This window comes from Vigna umbellata, chromosome 4 (assembly GCF_029865625.1).
Source record: "Vigna umbellata cultivar VRB3 chromosome 4, Vumbellata_1.0, whole genome shotgun sequence".
NCBI classification, from domain to species: Eukaryota; Viridiplantae; Streptophyta; class Magnoliopsida; order Fabales; family Fabaceae; genus Vigna; species Vigna umbellata.
In genome coordinates, this window is record NC_142168.1 from 7,788,345 (window position 1) to 7,807,740 (window position 19,396).

Below are 19,396 nucleotides of genomic sequence, written 5' to 3' on the forward strand. Positions count from 1 at the left end.
ATAAATAAGTGAACTCAATTTTATAATTTTAAATGAACTTCAATCAATAGCAAATGCATTAAAAAAGTGTCAACCATTTTCAGCTGTACTTTCCAATTTTGTTCTACATGTGCTTGGTGGACACAGCACCAAGTTTACTTGTGCAGCCTCTTAACGTCTAAATTTAATGTATTTACAAATTTATAATATGAGAATACACCATTTCAAATAAGAATTTTAAAGGCATGAAAGATCTGTAGTTTTGTTTTCTTCCTTGCTAAAGGAGCGAGGGTGGGGGATTGTTGATTTTTTTTAGGACATAAAGCTTCACCTTACTACATAATTCACTCAAAGCTGAAAGAATGAAAAGAATTCTACTCGCTTTTTCCCCTTTCCCTTCATTTTATATATTTGTATTGCATGGTTTATGATTTGTTACACAGCAGCAGCTAGGGCTGAGCCTGAGCCTGATAAACTTGTCCTTTCTGACTTATTTCATCCTGATCAGAAAGGCTTACGGATGGATCCACTTCCAAAGTTGACATCTGTAATGATGGTACAATAGGAGGTTTTATTCTGTGTGTTACAGTCATCTTCAAGCCTTGTGTAGTATGAATTGTAGCTCCAGTAGTCATATCAACCTATAGGTTGCACAGTATCAGTTTGTTATTATTAAGACATGTTTAAGCAATCAACACTCTGGAAATTTAATGTTATGCTAAAAAATATCACAACATAGTATCAAACTTACAGGTGGAGCTCCAACTGCCATTTGAAAGTTGAACCGTCTAACAAGCATTGCAAGAGCTACTACAGTCTTTACAATAAGCATCATAGAAGCATACAAACATAGATACTCATTAGTATGCGCTATAGCATTTTCTCAATCTTAAGAAAACTGAATCCACTAGTAATTATGATGTCCTGCAACTACCCCATTGGCAAGCCAAAAATTTAACAGCATAGCAATGAACATTACCTCGTATGTAGCAAACAAATCACCTACACATTTCCGTGGTCCTCCTCCAAACGGAAGATATCTTCAAGAAAGGACGGCATACATTATAAAATAGATAAACTCTTGGCTCCTCAACATTAGAGGATAGAAACAAAACAAATAGACAAACTATAAGTAATATACTTGAAGCTTTGATTAGTCTCGTTAGGATTTGGTCCATCTAATGGCCATCTTTCAGGCTCAAACTTGTCAGCATCATCCCACAATTTTGGACTGCGATGCAGGTTCCAGACAGATATAAATATATCTTCACCTCTGCAAATAAATAATGACACATAATCACCATGGATCAGAAAAGAAGATGCTCAATATATTTCATATTGAGAGAAAACAGCTATGTAAAAAGGGAGGCCAGGTTTTTCTCAAGTTAAAGTGATTTAATCACAATACGGGGATAGTGTAATTCACTCAATATCCAAGAGCTTTGAGTTCACAGGGGTTAATGCTAAAAGAAACTTGAAGATGAAACAAAAAAGAACAAGACTTTTAAACAAGGTGAGAAAATTTGGCAAAACTATTTCTTAACCAGTTAATCAAGATCAAATATTTGTTGCAATTACCTCTTTATAGGGTACTCTCCAAGAACATCATTATCAATAGAGCGACGAATCAATACAGGTGGTTGCGGGTAAAGCCTCAATGACTAAAATTTGAATATATTTATAAAAGTCAAATACAAGATTACACGATAGATATAAAACAGTGATGAAACGTAATACAAGTATGCCATCTTTTTACCTCATTGATCACTCGGGTTGTATATTTGAGTTTCTTCATGTCTTCAATAGTTGGATGTCTATCTCCAAGTACAGAGTCAACCTAAGAAAAATCACTTATTTCTTAGATTCAACTGATCTGGAGTCCTAATATGATATTCAATACTAGTTTCGAAGCCCCGCTATTTTCACTTTGTTTTCTGTTTTCAAAGATTTGAATAGGAATCAGTAAAAACAATTTTTTATTGTTTTTACTGTTTTCTACAAAAATCTGAAAACAAACAACACAGTGACATTACCATAAATAAAAGTGAGAAAAGAAAACACTTTGTCGGACAAAATGGTCCTTAAGAATCTTATGAAACCTCTTCTTGGAGCTTGGACATGACTCTAGGCTCCTGCAGCCAACAAAAAAGGAGAAGAAAAATATTCTTGTATTAGTCATTACTGCATTAAAATTAATTTTTCACCTATGTGATTACAAACAAATAATTGTTAACTCTACACATCTCAATTTGGGATTCATGACAAGAAATAACTGCAATGTTCTATTGAACATGCATTATTTACCAAACTTTTCATGCCTGATTAACCAAAACTTTTGGAATGAAAAGAAAAATATTGCAATTCCATATCAAGCAATAATGATCCCAGAACAATAATCCCCTTCTTATTGAACCTTAGCCTCATATTATTATTACCTTGGATAGTAGATAAAAGGTCCAAGTTAAAACAGCAGCTGATGTTTCATGTCCAGCAATGAGCATGGTCATTAAGTCGTCACGAAGTTGCTTACTTGATACCTACAAAGAGTCCATTATTTAAAACTTTGCACTCACATCCAGTTTTTTCTATAAAAAAATATAATTAGAGACGCAGCTAACATACATCATCTCCTGATGCTAACAAGAAGTGTAGAATACTTGGATCTTTTTCATTCATGTACTCTTCATGAAACTGTAACTCTTCTTCATCCACTATTCTCTGAAAATGATAATGGAAAAATATATAAAACTAGGAAGAGATATGATGAATCACAGAACGGTATTTTGATGTAAGACAAGGGAATGACAGCTGAAAATTTTCCATGTTATAAAATTGATATTTACTACTGTGCAGAAATGTATACTTGGCAAGACCAGTATAAATGCACATCCATATTCAGGGTAAACCACCAAAGATTTTAAATTTATGCTCTAAAGATCAAATCACAGAAGTTCTCCAAATCTAACTTGTGAACAGAAAAGGAAGCAAGAACAATCAGATGTCCAGTGGTTAAATTCGATGGAACTTAAATGATGAAAAACGGAAGAACAAGCATATGATTCATTTTTAATGCTGGCCATGTTAATCACCAAGTGGTTCCTCAGAATTTGACTTTGGCTAACAGTTTAGAAATCAAGCTCTAGTACCAAAGTTTAAAACAGAAGATAGTGCCAGAGATCATGACAAGATTCCATAATCATGATGATGAACATATACTATTCATAGAAGATGTAAGAATGTAGACAGCATATCAATATTTACAAGTGCCTTTCTGCATTGACATCAATATTGCCTAGCATCTCACGTGAACATATTTTGAGACTATAAGCTTGAGTCACACTAACGACAACATTACCTTGCATATTGCTATCAGATCATCAAGCGTATCGTTGATCAATTTGAGAGCTTCATTAACCTTCCTTAAACGTGGTGATATATCTTTCCATATTGGGATATCCCATACTGGAATTGGAGAAATACTTCGATCTTCTGCTTCTCTCAGTACAGTATAAACAGCCTGATATGATTAAATTAAGTGCAACAATGTGAAGCTGGTATACTATAAACAAATTCCTTGGTAGAAGATAATTGCGAACTGGAGCAGTGTACATACAAAAGACAGAAACACAAGGGAATACTCCAAAAAACTATACCCCAACTATACCGGTGTCATTTGATAAACTATCAAAATCATAATTGAATACTGCTTTTCCAATGATATCCAAGGTCAATCGTGAGAAAAGTGATTCCATCTCAGCGTCTTCTCCATCGGATGCAGCAGCATCTAGCTTCTGGCAGAGCCTATCTGCGGCTTGTCCAAAAAGGCCAATCATAGCTGCTACATACTACAATCACAATCAGGAAATGAAATCAAATGCAAGATAGAGAAGCTGTGACGGAGATTTAAGACAAAGTGAGGATGGTGTAGTATGAAGTAACAAACATCCCTTATTGACACCATAAAATAAATATATCAAAATATGATGCTCTATGCTTATGCCTTGTTTAATAAGTATTTCCTTGTGGCGATTCTGTTTCTCACCTACATAAATTAGAAACTGATTCCTCAACTTAAGAAGGCAACCCTTTAAATCATGACCTCATCAACCAAGAAATCTGTCTAGGATATGGTTCAAAGTTACTATAAATAAATCAGTCCAAGAAAAGTTGGAATACCTTCTGGTGCAATGCTGGGACTATAGCACGGCGTCTAACTCGCCATATTTCACCATCAGCTGGGATGAGACCTTTCCCCATTACAAAGTCTAGGATCTCAGCCAAGATGCCCTGCACATGAAGAAGTACTAAAATTAACACGCAAGTACAATGTATGAAAGAAAGGAGAGAACAGAAAAGAAGTTGCACAGCAGTGGTCATTGCTGATTGTTGAGATGATTACCTTTGAATAAGCCTTTGAATTGTCTTTCAATATGTGTTTTGCAATAGTCGGGTCAGATACTATCAGAAAGGACTGCAATACAACCAAGAGCGAAACACAGTTATCCCCTGAAAGGTGTTCTTTTCTTCGTTGATAAATTCAGTGTTAAGGGAGTTTCTCCCTTTTCCAGAGCCATGGAAGCCATGCTGGGATTACAAATCACCTAACATTGGCAGACCCCTGAGCTTAAACCCAAGTCATGCAATATCATAATCATAAAGGTCAAGCTAGTAATTCAAACTGTCAAGCCCCATTGCCTCTACCACAAGATTTTACAAAACAGTTTGCAACCATGATTTCAGTTACAACGCCAAGGTTCATGGGGTTTCAGCCACCGCAAGACAACTGTAATTGTGGCAGCATGAACTGCATGTCTGTTAATTTCCTCAATAAAGAACATGATGATATTGCAACCGCAATTTAAAATCCTGCTATCCCACATGAGACTTTGTTTCCAAAGAAAAATAAACCACATTTCAGCTGAAAAAAAGAAAGAGAAAAACAGAACTAACCTTTGGTCCAAACGTCAACCTAAAAATCCCACCATATGTAAGGTAAAGTTCATACAAGGGAATGAAGAAGGCCACACTTCGAACAGCTTTGATTGACCCTTTTGCCTCAGGAATTTTGGCGTACACACCATCCCCTTCAACCCAACCAAACAAAAACTCCAGAATTTCATTGGGCACCCCCAGCTTTGCCAATCCCTCCAGCGTAGAAAGAAAACTACATCAAACCCACAAATAAATAAATAAACAAAAATCCCTCTTGGACTATACCCAATTAAAATTACACCCCACACTAGAGTCAGACCGAAATTGAAGAGACGTGGGGAAATTAACAACTACCCCCTCATTGAATTAAACCAGAAAAAAAGAAGAAAAATTTCCGGGAAAAAAGGAAAATTTTTGAAACTTCAAGGCTCTTTATACTTACAGAGATTTCTGCCTCACGGTGAATTCCCCTGAGGCAATCCTCGCAGACAATGCAGCTCGTCGTTTCTCTTCGTCAATGAGTTCCTTTCGTACCTCTTCATCATCCACCGAACCCGGGTCCCTTCCATTTGAAGAGGAAGAAGCAATGACTGAGGAAAAAGACCCTCTCTGTGTCGTTATGGAGCATGGAAGGCAAGAAGAAGAAGAAGAAGAAGAAGTGGTGGTGGTAGTGGGGAATTTGAGCCCGTTTATGCAACTTTGCTTTGCATGGAAGCGTTGAGTAGAAATTGAAAGAGGAGGGGCTCGAAGAAGAGCAATGTGGGAAGCCATGGATCACACAAAGTAGTGTTGGTAACAGAACAAGTGGAAAACAGATAAGTAAGTGGTTAATGCAAAAACATTACACTGTACAGTGTATGATTTGTGTACGCTTCTGAGTGGAATCTTTTGTGTAACCAAGGGTGGACAACTTGGTTAGATGCCGTCTCTGGACTCTCCGTTTGTTGTTTTTTATTTTTCATCAATAACTAAGGTTTTCTTCCTATCATCGTAAGCCACGTTCTTTCCATGTTGTTTTAATTCCCACGTGTGTTTGGTCTCCTATGGTAAATCGAGTTGATAACTTGTTTGATAGTAGAGTTTAAAAATACATTTTTTATCTTTCTATAGTGATACCAAATATGGATAATTCACAGTAGATTTGTGATTATGTTAGATTGCTATAAGTAAGCTATTGTTTAGGTATGATGTTAAATGAGCAAGAGTTGTTGTTACACCATTTTTGGTGATAATGTTAAATGAAAAGGTTCCTCCTAAAATTATTGGAACATGCATTTAGGTAAACAAGTTGTTAACAAATACTTAAATATATTTGCTCTTTTAAGAATTGGTATTTTGACAAGTGTGTGGAGGTGGTCGACAAATTTAACAGAAAATTAATAGAACATGTCTATTAGAAATTAAAAACTATTTATAAATTAAAGGAAAATTATAAAGTTTTAAGCTTGCAAAAAGTGGGTGTTATTATATGAATAAAGATGAGAAAGAAGTGTGATGAATGTAGAAAGTTGGGACATCTCAATTTTACCATTAATGATGGTGTATGACAGTAGAGGTAAAATAGTTATAAAAAATAAATTTTTGTATTTGTAAAAAGAAAAAAAATAATAATAAAAAATATTGTAAAATAAATGTAAAAGATTTGTGTGTCAAACTATTATTACTTTTATTATTATATGAATGAACTATTTCAAAAAGACTTGGGATAGACAAATGTGAAACACAACAAAAAAAAATGTCTAATATAGAAATCTATATTTATAGTGATACAAGGCTCGTGGTGGTTTTAGATTTAAATAAGAATAGATAAATTGCTTTTTACTTTTTTTTATATGATTTGTGATTTTAGCATTATAAATATGAATAATTATTAGGGTGAAGATATTCTATATTCAACTCGATTTAATCTAATTTAATTATATTTTTTTGAATTTTTTATGTTTGGATTAAACTTAGTTCAACTTAAATTTGTCTATTTTTATATGAATTGTATCATAAGTTTAATAGGATGATTTGGGAATCACTCATATACCTTTTTTTGTTATGGACAAACTGTGTTAATTTTTTTTTTATCTTTTAAATTAATTTACATAAATTTATTATATTTACTTATTAACTTAGTTAACACTTTGAATATATTTTTTAAAATATTGTGTTATTGTTTGATTGGTTTGATGCTTTGCTATTATAACTCCTAACAAAAACAAAAGTTTTAAAAAGTTTAGATTGGTTGAACCACTCCATCAATCTCTTTCAGTAATAAATTAAATTATATATATCTACTTTTTTTAATATTATGTTTAACTTTCAAAGTTTTGAATGACAAATACTCTTCGTGTATATAATATAAATAATTTATCTTTTTTTTTTATTCTTACTTTATGTTTTTTTATTTTTAAATAATGGACTAGTTTGATATATGAAAATTTGTTTTAAATCTATAAAAAAAATTCATTACATCATGTTTTTAATTATATATTTATTTTATTTTGTGTAATTTTGTTGAATGATATATTAAATTATTTTATATACACATATTTGATAACTTTTACTCATTTTTAATATTTTTATTTGTTTTTTATTTTTATCATATGTCAAATATTGTTTTGATAACTTTTTATATAATTATTTTTATTTTCTAATTCATGATCATAAATATAATTTTATCAGTATAATTGTATAAATAAATTTTATTTATTAAAATATAATGATTTAATATTATTGTCATAAATTTTGTTTATCACCGTCAACATAATTTAAAGTTCAAACAATAAAAGATTTATGCTAAACTAAATTTTAATTATTATTAGTCTAATAATTACTCTTTGTTCAATTTTATTAAACATTTTATTATAAGTGGTGTATTATAATTTTTATTAGTATGTAAAAAAGAATCTTATCTATTTTTTTTATTTTTACTATGTAAAATATTATTTTGATAATTTATATACAATTATTGTTATTGTGTAACTCGTAATCATAAGTATAATTTTACCAATAGAGTTGTATAAAAACATTTCATCTATTATAATATAATAATTTAATTTTATTGTTATTAATCTTGTTTATTATCCTTCAACATATTAAAATTAAAAAGATAAAAAATTTATACTGAATTTTAATTAATATTAGTTTAACATTTATTATTTATTTGATTTTGTTATATTTTTTATTATAAGTGGTATATTATAATTTTTATTAGTGTAGAAAATATAGATTTAGATAAACAAATACTATTTTCGTGTTATTAAAAAGACAAGGAAAGGTGTTAAATTGATTAAATAAAAAAGTATAGACTGAAAGAAAAAAAATATTGGCGATAGTATTTAAAAAGATAAGAACAAAAATAACATAATAAATACCCTTCATTATAAATAAACAAAACCCTTTTCTTCAATTCACTCTTGCCATCCTATGCATGCAATTAGAAAGAAAATGCAATTACTAGAAAGATATTTTTTATCAATTCATAAGACTTTAAATCATTTCAGAATTTTGAGTGTACCACAAGAAGAAACTTTTTCTATTTCATTATATTTATTAAATTTGATATATTTTCATAAATAGAATGACGTATTAAATAGATGTAACAGAAAAAATTAATTCGTAGCATTTTTCAAATTATAGGTCGTGCCAATATATATTTTTAATGAACTATGAGATTGAATAAGATGGTAAAAGACTTAAATAATTAAACAATAATATGTTTAATTTATTAAATATATAATTTTTAAAATATTATCAAATACTAAAAAAATCAATAATAAATTGTTATCCTAAACTTACTTAACGCTGAAAAAAATGTATGAACTTATTAATATTACAAATCCACTTTTAACTCAACCTTAAAATGAAATATTTAGATTTTAACTATTGGAAGTAAATTAAGCCTAATCAAAACCCAAATAATTACAAAAGGAAAATTAAGAATGATTTAATATACAAATTATGTTAGCACAAGAGTTCTTTAAATCTTTAATTTAAGTTTAAAGGTAATTATCTGAACGAATTAAGAAAACATATTGATATAAAAAATCCCAATCTTTATTACTAGCGCATTACTAAGGGTTAAATATGTTTTTAGTCCTTAAACCATTGGTCGTTTCTGGTTTTCGTCCCTCTTTCAAAATAAGGTACAATTTGGTCTTCATTCTTTTCAAAATTTTGGTTTTAGTCCTCGAAAACTAACACAGTTAAAAATGTGGTAGTTTTCGAAGTTAGTTTTCGAGGACTAAAACCAAAGTTTCGAGGACTAAAACTAGAGTTTCGAAAAGAATGAGACCAAATTTTACCAAAGAAGGACGAAAACCAGAAACGACCAATAGTTTAGTGACTAAAAACAATTCTTAATGTGGCCTTCCAATTATAACTAGAGATATAACATATACCAATCCACAAAAAATAAAAAATCATGAATTAATGACATCACTAATAATAACAAATTAATAATTAATAATGAAATTTTATATAAAAAAAATTCATTGTCAACAAATTTTACTAATACATGATTAAAGTTAAAACAAAAATTTTAACAACTATTGTATTAATGAAATTTATCAACAAAAATATTTGTCAATAAAATAAAAATTATTTATTATAAAAAGAATTTACTGATAAATTTATTATTAAAGGAAATATTTAGAATGAAAAAAATATTAAAATTTATTAATAAATATTATTACGGATAAATATTTTTTCTTCACAGATATTAATTTACTTATAGATTTTTTCCGTTGTTAAATTTTCGTCAATAAAATGTTGTTTTTTTTTTTACAAATTTAATAAAGTTTGGAGAATTTATCCATAAATATAAAAGTAAAATAAAATAATGAAGATAAAGTGGAAGTTGAGTATAGTGTAATCGTCCACGTTGATATATGGAATGCTCTTCAAAAGGGATTGGTCCCTCTGATTCTGCCATGGATATGGTGAAGCTGACATTTACGATGCTTCATTCTTCATCACTGTTGCTTTTCATTTTCATGTCCTCTTCTGCCACCTTTTTTAATTTTCACATTTCACTATTTTTTTTTTGTTATTGCAGTTTGTTCATTTTAATTCTGTTTTTTTTTACGGTCATCATGCGTTTTCTTTGCATTATCATCATCTTATTCTAAAAAATCTAACTATAAATTTGAATTTCATACTAAATAAAAAAAAGTTGAATAATATAAAAAAAAAATCTACTTGCTTTAACATTTTAAATCGAAAAATCTCATAATCTCTTTAAGAATTTGTTCATATATTGTTAGTATTAATCTTCTCCACAAAACCTCTCTTAAAAGATCCAATAATTACGTTATCATAATATTGATTCAGCTATTTAACTTTTATTTATTTATTTTAAATACTATTTTATTGTGATTATTATCATAATTAGTTTGCCCTTAGGTTTTCATCACTTGAAATAAAATATATTGAAGCTGCATTTTTTTTTTCAATAACACGACCATCATATAACGTTAAATGCTTCTGGATTTGACAACGTGTATATACTTTCACAAATTGTCATTTTCTTAAAAGGGAAAAATAGACAAAAGAAAAAGAAAAGACAACGATTGTTTTGGTAGTTGTATGCATAAAAGTCGTTCGTTTTAAATTTCTTTAGCACACTTGATTTTAATTTCTAGATATGATTTTTTAATACTACAAATTTGTTTTAGTTTTTATTTATTAATTGATTAGGCGTAATTAGTTTCTTTTGTTGAATCTTTGAATTTAAGTGAAATGCAATTTTAAATAGTAATAGTTAGAATGTTCATCGCTAGAAAACAATGGCGGTAAAGATAGTGAAGTGTGGTGATAATAATAAATTATTAGAAGTTGTTTCGTAACAAACAATATCAATATTAAGAATGATTATGATTGTAATAAAACTTAGGTTCAAACCTATTTGCCTTGTCCCTTTTCCTTATTTTTTCTTTTTTTCTTTTCTACTTTTTATAAAAACAAGAATTTGGTATGCATACTTTTCCTTCTTTCTATTAAATTATGTTTATCTCTTCTAACTTCGATCTTCATCCATATATATATATATATATATATATATATATATTATATCTTATAGAATGGTATCAAGTTAAAAAAAACAACATATATTTTTAATTGGTTTTTCAAAAATAAAGTTTATTTTTTTTTAATTTTTTGTTATTTTCATAATCTCTCTTTGTTTTAATTATTGAGAATTTTGATTCTCTCAACTAATTTTTAAAATTTTCTTATTGATATTTTGGTTGTTTTTGGAGTTAAAAGCTTGTAAGTATTTTGTGTTTGGAGTTTTAAGTTGCTTGATTTTTCTTGCATCTAAAGTCAATTTAAAGTAAAGTGAGTTAATTTAATTTATTATTTTAGCCGATTTGGAATTTGTGGTAGGAGTTGAGAATGTGATAATATATTATATTGTTAGTTGTATGAAGTCTAACTAAATCAAGATAATTAGTTTCAAATCAAACTAAGAAATAATGGGTGTTTGTTATGATATTGGAGTTTTAATTAGAAGTTAATGGAGTTAGGAAATTGATAAAAATATTCCTAGTATAATATACTTGTTTTTTTTTTAAGTTGAGTTTTGGAGTGATAAATTGGAAATATAAATTATGTATGTATACATGTAAAGCATACGTACATGAGAATTGAAATTTTGTTGGATTGGTTGGTACGAATCTTTTAATTTGATTAGACAGAAGATAGTGCAAATTAGTGAATTCAGCAGCTCACATATTTTGGTGTTGGTTTACATGGGTTAAGGTTAAAAAGGTTAGTAGCAAAAAAAAACCCACATAAGAAAAATCTACAAGATTAAAATGTATGGGCTAACTTATATGAGTTGATTAAGATTAAGATTAAGACAGATCAAATATGAGCTAACACGATTTTATATTAAGTGTGAGTTGACTTTATTAAACTCTTCAGGTTGGAGTTGACTTGAATCGACTTTCGGTCTAAGCTAACTCAAATTGATATCTAATTTCAATGACTTGACTTCCCTTTTATTTTTTATCGACTTGGCTTAAACTTTATTTTAGGTTGACTTGTCTCAACCTTTGGTTCAAGTCGACTTGTCTTGACGTTTGACCTTAATCAACTAATTTTGACCTTCGATCAAGGCTGATTGTTTTTTACCTTTACCTTAGGCCAACTTGGCTCGATTATGGGTTTGGGTTGACTCAACTTGAATATGAGCATTGGTCAACAAAGCTCGATTATGGACCACGTTGACTTGGGCAAAGCCTGGGATTAGGGATGGTAAAAAAATCTGCGTCCGAGAATATCCGCGGATAAAATCCGCGACGAATAGTTGGTACCCGCGAATATTTACTACCCGCGAATATTTACTACCCGCGGGTTGCGGGTAGCGGGTTTTTTAATACCTGCTTATAAACGGGTCGGGTGCAGGTATTATACTAGCCATACCTGCGGATATCTGCTACCCGCAAAAAATAAAAATAAAAATTTAATTTATATTTTATTAAGTTAAATTTAATTAAAATTAACATTAATTTATATTTTATAAGGTTAAATATAATTAAAATTAAATTTTAATTTATATTTAATTTATATAGTTTTTTATTTTTATTATAGTATTTTATAAAAATATATATATTTTTTAAAATATTTGCGGGTATCCGCGGGTTTTAAAATATTTGCGGGTATTTTTTAAGCGGATATCCGTGCGAGTAGCGGGTCGGGTAACAGGTGGATTTTATTTTGTCGGGTCGGGTTGTGGGTAGACACTATCCGTGCCCGACCCGACCCGTTGTCATCCCTACCTGGGATGATTTATATCGACCTTCATCTGGGCGACTTATCTAAACTTCAACTTAGACCGACTTAGCTTAACCTTCTATCAAACTAACAATGCTCGACCTTTATCCCATACCTATATGTTTAAGCTTTCATCTCAAGATGATTGGCCTCGTTGGCTCGTCTCAAATTTCGTTTTGAGCTAGCCCTTCTCAACCTTCAATCTGAGTCAGCCTATCTCGACCTTCTGTTTAGACTAGCTTGTCTTGGAATTTAGTCTTAACCAACCTATCTGGACTTTCGTTCTTTGCTATCAAAGTTGGTCCTTACATATTATTGACTGCCTCAAAGTCCGTTTTGTGGCCAAAGGTTACATACAAATTGTTTGGTTCAATTATGGTGATATTTTTTCTCTAGTGAAAAAAATGACTTTTGTTTGATTATTTATAGTCTTGGTTGCTCTTCAACAATGATTTTTTTATCAGCTGAATGTAAAAAATATGTTTCTTGATGAAGATTTGTACGAAGAGATTTATATGGAGCAACCTCAAGATTTGTTGCTCAGGGAAAGTCTTTTAGATTGATATATTGTCTTCACAAATTTTTATGACTTAAATAAATTTCCTAAGGTCTGGTTTGAAAATTTTAATATTATTCAGCAATTTAGTATGACATGGTGTGAGACAAATAATTTAATCTTTTATCATCACTTGAGTGTTGGATGTTTCTACGTGATATATGTTGATGACATCGTTCTTACATGTAGTGACAACCATGACATCTTCCACATGAAACATCTTTGTCACACTAGTACAAAAATATCGTATAACATCGTTGTTTTTTGGCCTTTCACGTCGAATATGAGGTTGATGTCATATCGGGAGATGTTAAATTGATATCGAATTTAAAAAAATTTGACGTTAATCAAATTGACATCGAATTTTGTTAATATTCCACATTAAGCAATTTTTTGTTTTTTTTAATTAATTGTATTCCTTTTTTACAACTCTACGAGACCTGGAAAGCAGAAAAACAACAAATTTCAGTTTTTGGTATTTTATAAAGCATGAACTATGAACGTGTAGTATGGTATCAACAACAAACAAGTTCAATCAAACAACAACAAACAAGTTCAACCAAATAACAACAACAAATTCAACAAATAAGTTTTTCAAAACAAAAACGAAAACGAAAATTATATATGTTTTGGATATTGAGATGCCACAGTTCAACAATAATATTAACACTAATGAAAGTTTCTCTGCTCAAGCGATCATTTATTTTTCTCAAGTAAAAATTAAATAAGTTAACCTTTTTATATCATAAGGATAAAGAGACGTATATTTAAATAATTTATTCAATTGAAATAACAATTAGGTATGGTGTTGTGGTAATATATGGGTCACAAATATAAAATGGTATATAACATAGATCCTTTGTTTTACTAAGTATAGGTCATGTAAAGTAATTAAGATAATAGGCAGTGAAAAACTAATTTATACACCCATGATACATTGAAATTATCCTAATTTCTTACTCTTAAAAAATTGATTTGAATAAGACATCTTTAATACGAGCCTTAATCTTTTGAATAACATCTTGAATCTTTTAGTACTTAATTTTAATTAACTAGGATTCTTTATTTGCTTGTAATTAGTGGAATAAGCGAACTATCCAAGCGAAGCTATTCAATATTCTCATCTGATATCAATATTGAATAACTTCATTTGATACTGACTCTCCTTTTTCATTTCGTTCTCATCTCTAAAAAAGTTGTTCCTCGCTTAATAGAAAATCATATTTCAATTAATTATTTGTCAAGAAACAATGTTTGTTACACCAACCTAGCTACCTATCATTTATATACTTGCAACACTGTAATTTAATGCCAAAAATGCATTATTCTATTGAATCAATTCTTACAAAAAAAAATATACTTTTTCGTTGTTGGAATTAAGAAGCAAATTATGGTTTCTCATTTTCTTGTCTCGATAGGTTATAGACCAAGATGTAGACTTAATAATGGAGTCTTGGGAAGAAGAGGGAAAGGGAGAACATTTCTTAATTATTATTTACTTTTTAGTGAGTATATGTTATTTTTAAATTAAATAAAATATATAAATACAATTTTATCAAGTGAGATGATAAGTATGTTTTGTCATAGAAAATGTAAATGTAAATGTATTTTTTTAAAATTAGGAGATGTCAAATAATATATATATATATATATATATATATATATATATATATATATATATATATCCTAAACATTGTTATATTATTTATTGATATAATGTTTTATAACATTATTTGCAGTAATAAAACTTTTTATGTGTCAAACCAAATATTCTTAATTTTACTTAATTAATGAGAGAAATTTCATTTTATGATATAAAACAGCTTAAAAAATTATGTATAAGAGGAAGAACTATCATTTACCATAATATATTTTAACGAACAGAAGAAATTGTGCAATGAGAGAGAAGAAAATGATGAAAGACTCAAGTATTTATTGATTTCAAATTAATGGCACGTGGGAAGAGACACATCAATCTTCTCCATATTGATGCCATGAACAACAAAACGAAATTACAAAAATGTGTCTAATTGTAGTGGGAAACAAGTAATAGAATAGTGATGGAAAATCTGGTAATATAATGAAGTGGTGCTGTGATCAGTTCTTTGAGTTCATGTTGTTCTTCACTTTCTCTGCATTTTCTTTAACGTATTGCGCTGACTCTTGAGACTTTCCGATCACGGTGTCTTTAGCCCTATTGGCTGTGTCCTTAGTGGAATCCCATGCACCTTGCACTGTCTGCTTTGCTTTCTCTGCCATGCTGTGAGCACTTGCCGACATCTGATTAGCCAGTTCGTCTGCCTTGTGATTCACCTGTTTCATCATTAATTCTCAACCCTAATCATGCTTAATCACATCATCAAAAACCTTTTAATCACTGTAATAACTGTCAAAAAAAGTATTAATTACTTGTGCTGTGGTGAAAGCCTTGTCTTGCGTTGATTCATTCAAACTGTTGTTAACTGTTTCACTGGCTCCTTGCTTGGTGCCTTCAATGGCTGCTGAGCCTTCAGGAGAAGTTGGCACCTACAGATTAAGATACAGAATTATTATAATATTAACAACACTATGATTCAACTTTAATCTTTTCACGTTCTCCTCGGTTAATAACACAAACACATTGCATGCATATACATAAACACAAAAACTTGAATTGAAGAATGTACTTGGATGGATCTAGGTGTAGCAGCTGCGAGTAATCTAGGGTTCCAGGCACGAGTAGTAGCAATGATTGCTCCAGCATGGCCAAACTTTGGGAGGGATGTAACTAGGGTGAAGCTTGCCATTTTCTGATGAATTGCTTTGTTTTTTCTTCTGTTTTCGCTGTGTGTTAGGAAATTGTATATGGTGTTGCATTGTAGGTCACTGTGAATATGTATATATAGTGTTTCTCAGATGTTTGTTCGTGTGCCAAGAGTTATTCACGTCAACTAGTGGTAGAAAAAACATACATCCACAAAAGACCCGGTATTGTAGGACACTGTCTAGGGCTCTTGTGGCCTTAAAAATTTGAGATTCAAACTAGACATAATATTCTTTTTTTAATAAATACTATTTATTTAATCATTCTATTTTAGAAGGGATTATATAATTGACATTGAAAGTCACATTTTCTATTATTAGTTTATTAATGATGTTGAAAGAAAGTAAACTTTTAATGTTAGTTAAAACTTAATCAATGTATGAAGTAAGTACATTTTTTATAGAGTCTATTTTGCGGGAGTTCTCGATTTATAAAATTTAAAAGTAGGTAAATAATAATATAATTTAAAATTTAAAGTATTATAAATAAATATTGATATATAATTACGTTATTCGCAAATTTGAAAGAAACATAAATTCGTAAAAGTTGCATGCGTTACTTTTTTTTCTTAAGAATTTTGCTTATATGTCTCTTATCTCTTTATCAATAATGATGTATCTCTTTATCAATAATGATTGATGGTCTTTGAATACTTGAAACATAAATAAAAATATAATATAATAATATAATATACCAGTAAATATATAATATACCAGCAAAAATGTGAAACCCATAAAATAGTATTTTAGAAGTGGTAGTAGTTTAAAAACAGTGAGACTCAGTTGTTTTAATATTAAATGATTTGTTTATAAATAGTTTTGTTATAAACTAATTTTATTATTTTAAAAGGTGTTATCTTTCTAGAAACCACTTTTATAGAGTTTTCTACCTTTTCCTAAGAGTTCTAACTCCTCAGTCATCTATTTGACTATCAAGAAGTACCTAATCGACTACGGCAACGAGGTCTACTTTTCTACCCGATCAGTTTCTTCAATAGAGCAAGTAAGTTTTGACTCATTTTTCTCTTTTCGTTCTTAATTGAGATCATGTTTAATGATCTCTTGTCACATGTGAGTTGTAATGTCCTTTCTTAGTTTCCTGTTGATCAGAGATCCTAAGGACTTTCTCTGATCTTTGTTCAACATTTTATAGGTGTTTATAGAATTCCTTGAGCTCTAAGTAAGGGTTCAGTGTAAGGTAAGGGAAACTAAACCATGTTTAGTTCTGTTGGTATTATAAATTTAGTATTTCTATGAGTTATAGATGATTTTGAGAAATGGGTATAATTAAGCGTATAATATGTATGTTAATTTGTAATCTTGATAGTATAATGTGTGTATGATTTGAATGATGTGAAATTGATGTTCTATGATGTCATGATTGTGTGTGATAATGTTGAATTGATGTTTGAAAACTGAACTCAAGTGGTTGGAGTGAGAGTTGGTCAAATTATTGAGTTTTAAGCCTAAAGAGGGGGGGGGGGGGGGGGGGGGGGGGGGGGAGTGGTAAGGGGGGGTTTCATATGTGAGTTTGAGAATTTGGGGGGAAACTGCTATTGAGGTGTTGTCATGAGGTAAATTAAGACTTGTTGAAGGTATAATGTGATTGAAATCTGATTTGTAATGGAAAGGTAATGTATAGTTGAAATACTCTACCTTCATCTAGAAACATGTTTTCATATCAATATTAGTGTTACAGATTCTAAATTGATCATTTGGATATGTTTATAATGCACCAAAACAAGACAAATCAGGTTGCTGTAAAAGACTGAAAGAATAATCGATTATCTCACTTGATAATCGATTATTCCAGTCAAAGGGTCATATTTTATTCAAAGCTCTTGGCAATAATCGATTATCATGTGATAATCGATTATTGTCATCCGAAAATCATCTATGGCAGTTTTGGGGTTTCAAATATCATTTTTAAATGTTCTTTAGGTTGTTTTTGGGGTTTTGGACCCTTTGAGTTGTTGGTGAGGGTTTCAAAGTTTTTTCCTTGCTTAAGTATGAGTTTAAAGGGGTTTTGTGTTGTTTAGTGATTCTTCTTGGATTGTTCTTGTGTATTAATGTATATGGAATGATTTCATGTGATTTTGGATGACTCGTTGGGTTGTTTATGGTCCTTTGAAGTATAACCAGTGTTATATATGTTTGTATGTAATGTAAAAGTGAAAGGTTATACGTATATGGTTTCATATGGATTCAAATGGTTTCACAGTTGGTAAAATGGGTTCCACGAAAGGACTCATTCAGTGTGGTTTCAAGTATCTTTAGAATGAATGCAGGGAGCTCAGTATTGGAAGTTATCCTAACACTCTAATGATATTTCATTCACAAGTAGAGAAGATTGACTCATGTAGTGAGAGTAGTAGAAGGTCTTAGTCTAGGTGCTTTTTGGAGGCCCACGACGTGGTAACAGACTAACCTTGTGTGGGTGGTAGGGTGAAACCCATTGGTAATCACTTTGCAAAGTAGTAGAGGCCATCACAAGTGCACAACCCGCCATAGCTCGACATTCATTATAAGTCTGGACAATCTAGTCAAAGTATGGTCGTGCATAAAGTGTTTAGTTGGTAGGTGTGATATGTGTATCATGTGTATAACTTTTAAATATTTATATTTATATATATATATATATATATATATATATATCATTAATTGTTTGTATTCTAGCTTACCTTGTTTTTTGTGTTGTTTGTCTTTGTGTACATTTCTCTTGCGATAATCACCTTAATGAGTGTGAGCTTAGGAAGGACATACCTTCGGTTATCTCAGCATGGGAGTGAGGGAGAAGAAGCGGTACAAATAGCTTCTGAAATTCTTCAGGTGTAGATATTTCTTTTATAATAAATCTCAAGTTTCTTTTATAAGTTATCATCTTTGTAGCTCTTATTTTAGTGGTTTTATACTACTAAATTTGGGATGTTACATAAAACATGGATATAATATTTGGTACAGTAACATTTTTGTGAATATTAAGTCACATAATAATAGTTTTACTGCACAATAGCTTATAGTTGTTCTGTTACATTCTTTTGTTCCATATATACTCTTTGTCTTTCTTCTTCACAAACAATAATAGATCTTCTTTTCTTGCCTTTTATTTTGGCATTCTTTTTCTTCTGTTACACTGTCATGCAATCCTATGATAGTATCAGAGAGCTCTTTAGATGAAGGGCTTTATTGCGCCTTACTCTGATTTTTCCACCTTCTATTATTTTTTTTTGTTCTTTATCATGGCCACCACTAAAGCTCATCAGTCACTACAAGATCCTACACACTGCAAACTATCACTCATGGAGTCGACACTCTCTGCCAAGAGCAAAGTTGAATTTTTTCTTGGATTGAGATCTCAACCCA

The 19,396-nt window shown here is 30.2% G+C and overlaps 2 protein-coding genes across 2 annotated transcripts; both read right to left on the reverse strand.

Moving 5' to 3' along the window:
• Window positions 1–38: 38 nt before the first annotated feature.
• On the reverse strand, window positions 39–5,807 carry CYP97A3 (cytochrome P450, family 97, subfamily A, polypeptide 3). Its single transcript, XM_047308520.2, has 15 exons — window positions 5,354–5,807; window positions 4,930–5,143; window positions 4,379–4,450; window positions 4,156–4,266; window positions 3,633–3,824; window positions 3,335–3,496; window positions 2,602–2,697; window positions 2,415–2,516; window positions 2,079–2,111; window positions 1,736–1,816; window positions 1,558–1,640; window positions 1,121–1,252; window positions 959–1,019; window positions 731–796; window positions 39–620 (listed from the first exon to the last, which is right to left on the reverse strand). Exons 1-15 carry the CDS (start codon window positions 5,680–5,682, stop codon window positions 429–431), a joined length of 1,926 nt encoding a protein of 641 aa, XP_047164476.1. The 5' UTR covers window positions 5,683–5,807; the 3' UTR covers window positions 39–428.
• A 9,348-nt stretch (window positions 5,808–15,155) lies between these two features.
• On the reverse strand, window positions 15,156–16,071 carry LOC124833945 (uncharacterized). Its single transcript, XM_047308523.2, has 3 exons — window positions 15,898–16,071; window positions 15,641–15,757; window positions 15,156–15,544 (listed from the first exon to the last, which is right to left on the reverse strand). Exons 1-3 carry the CDS (start codon window positions 16,015–16,017, stop codon window positions 15,329–15,331), a joined length of 453 nt encoding a protein of 150 aa, XP_047164479.1. The 5' UTR covers window positions 16,018–16,071; the 3' UTR covers window positions 15,156–15,328.
• Window positions 16,072–19,396: the final 3,325 nt, after the last annotated feature.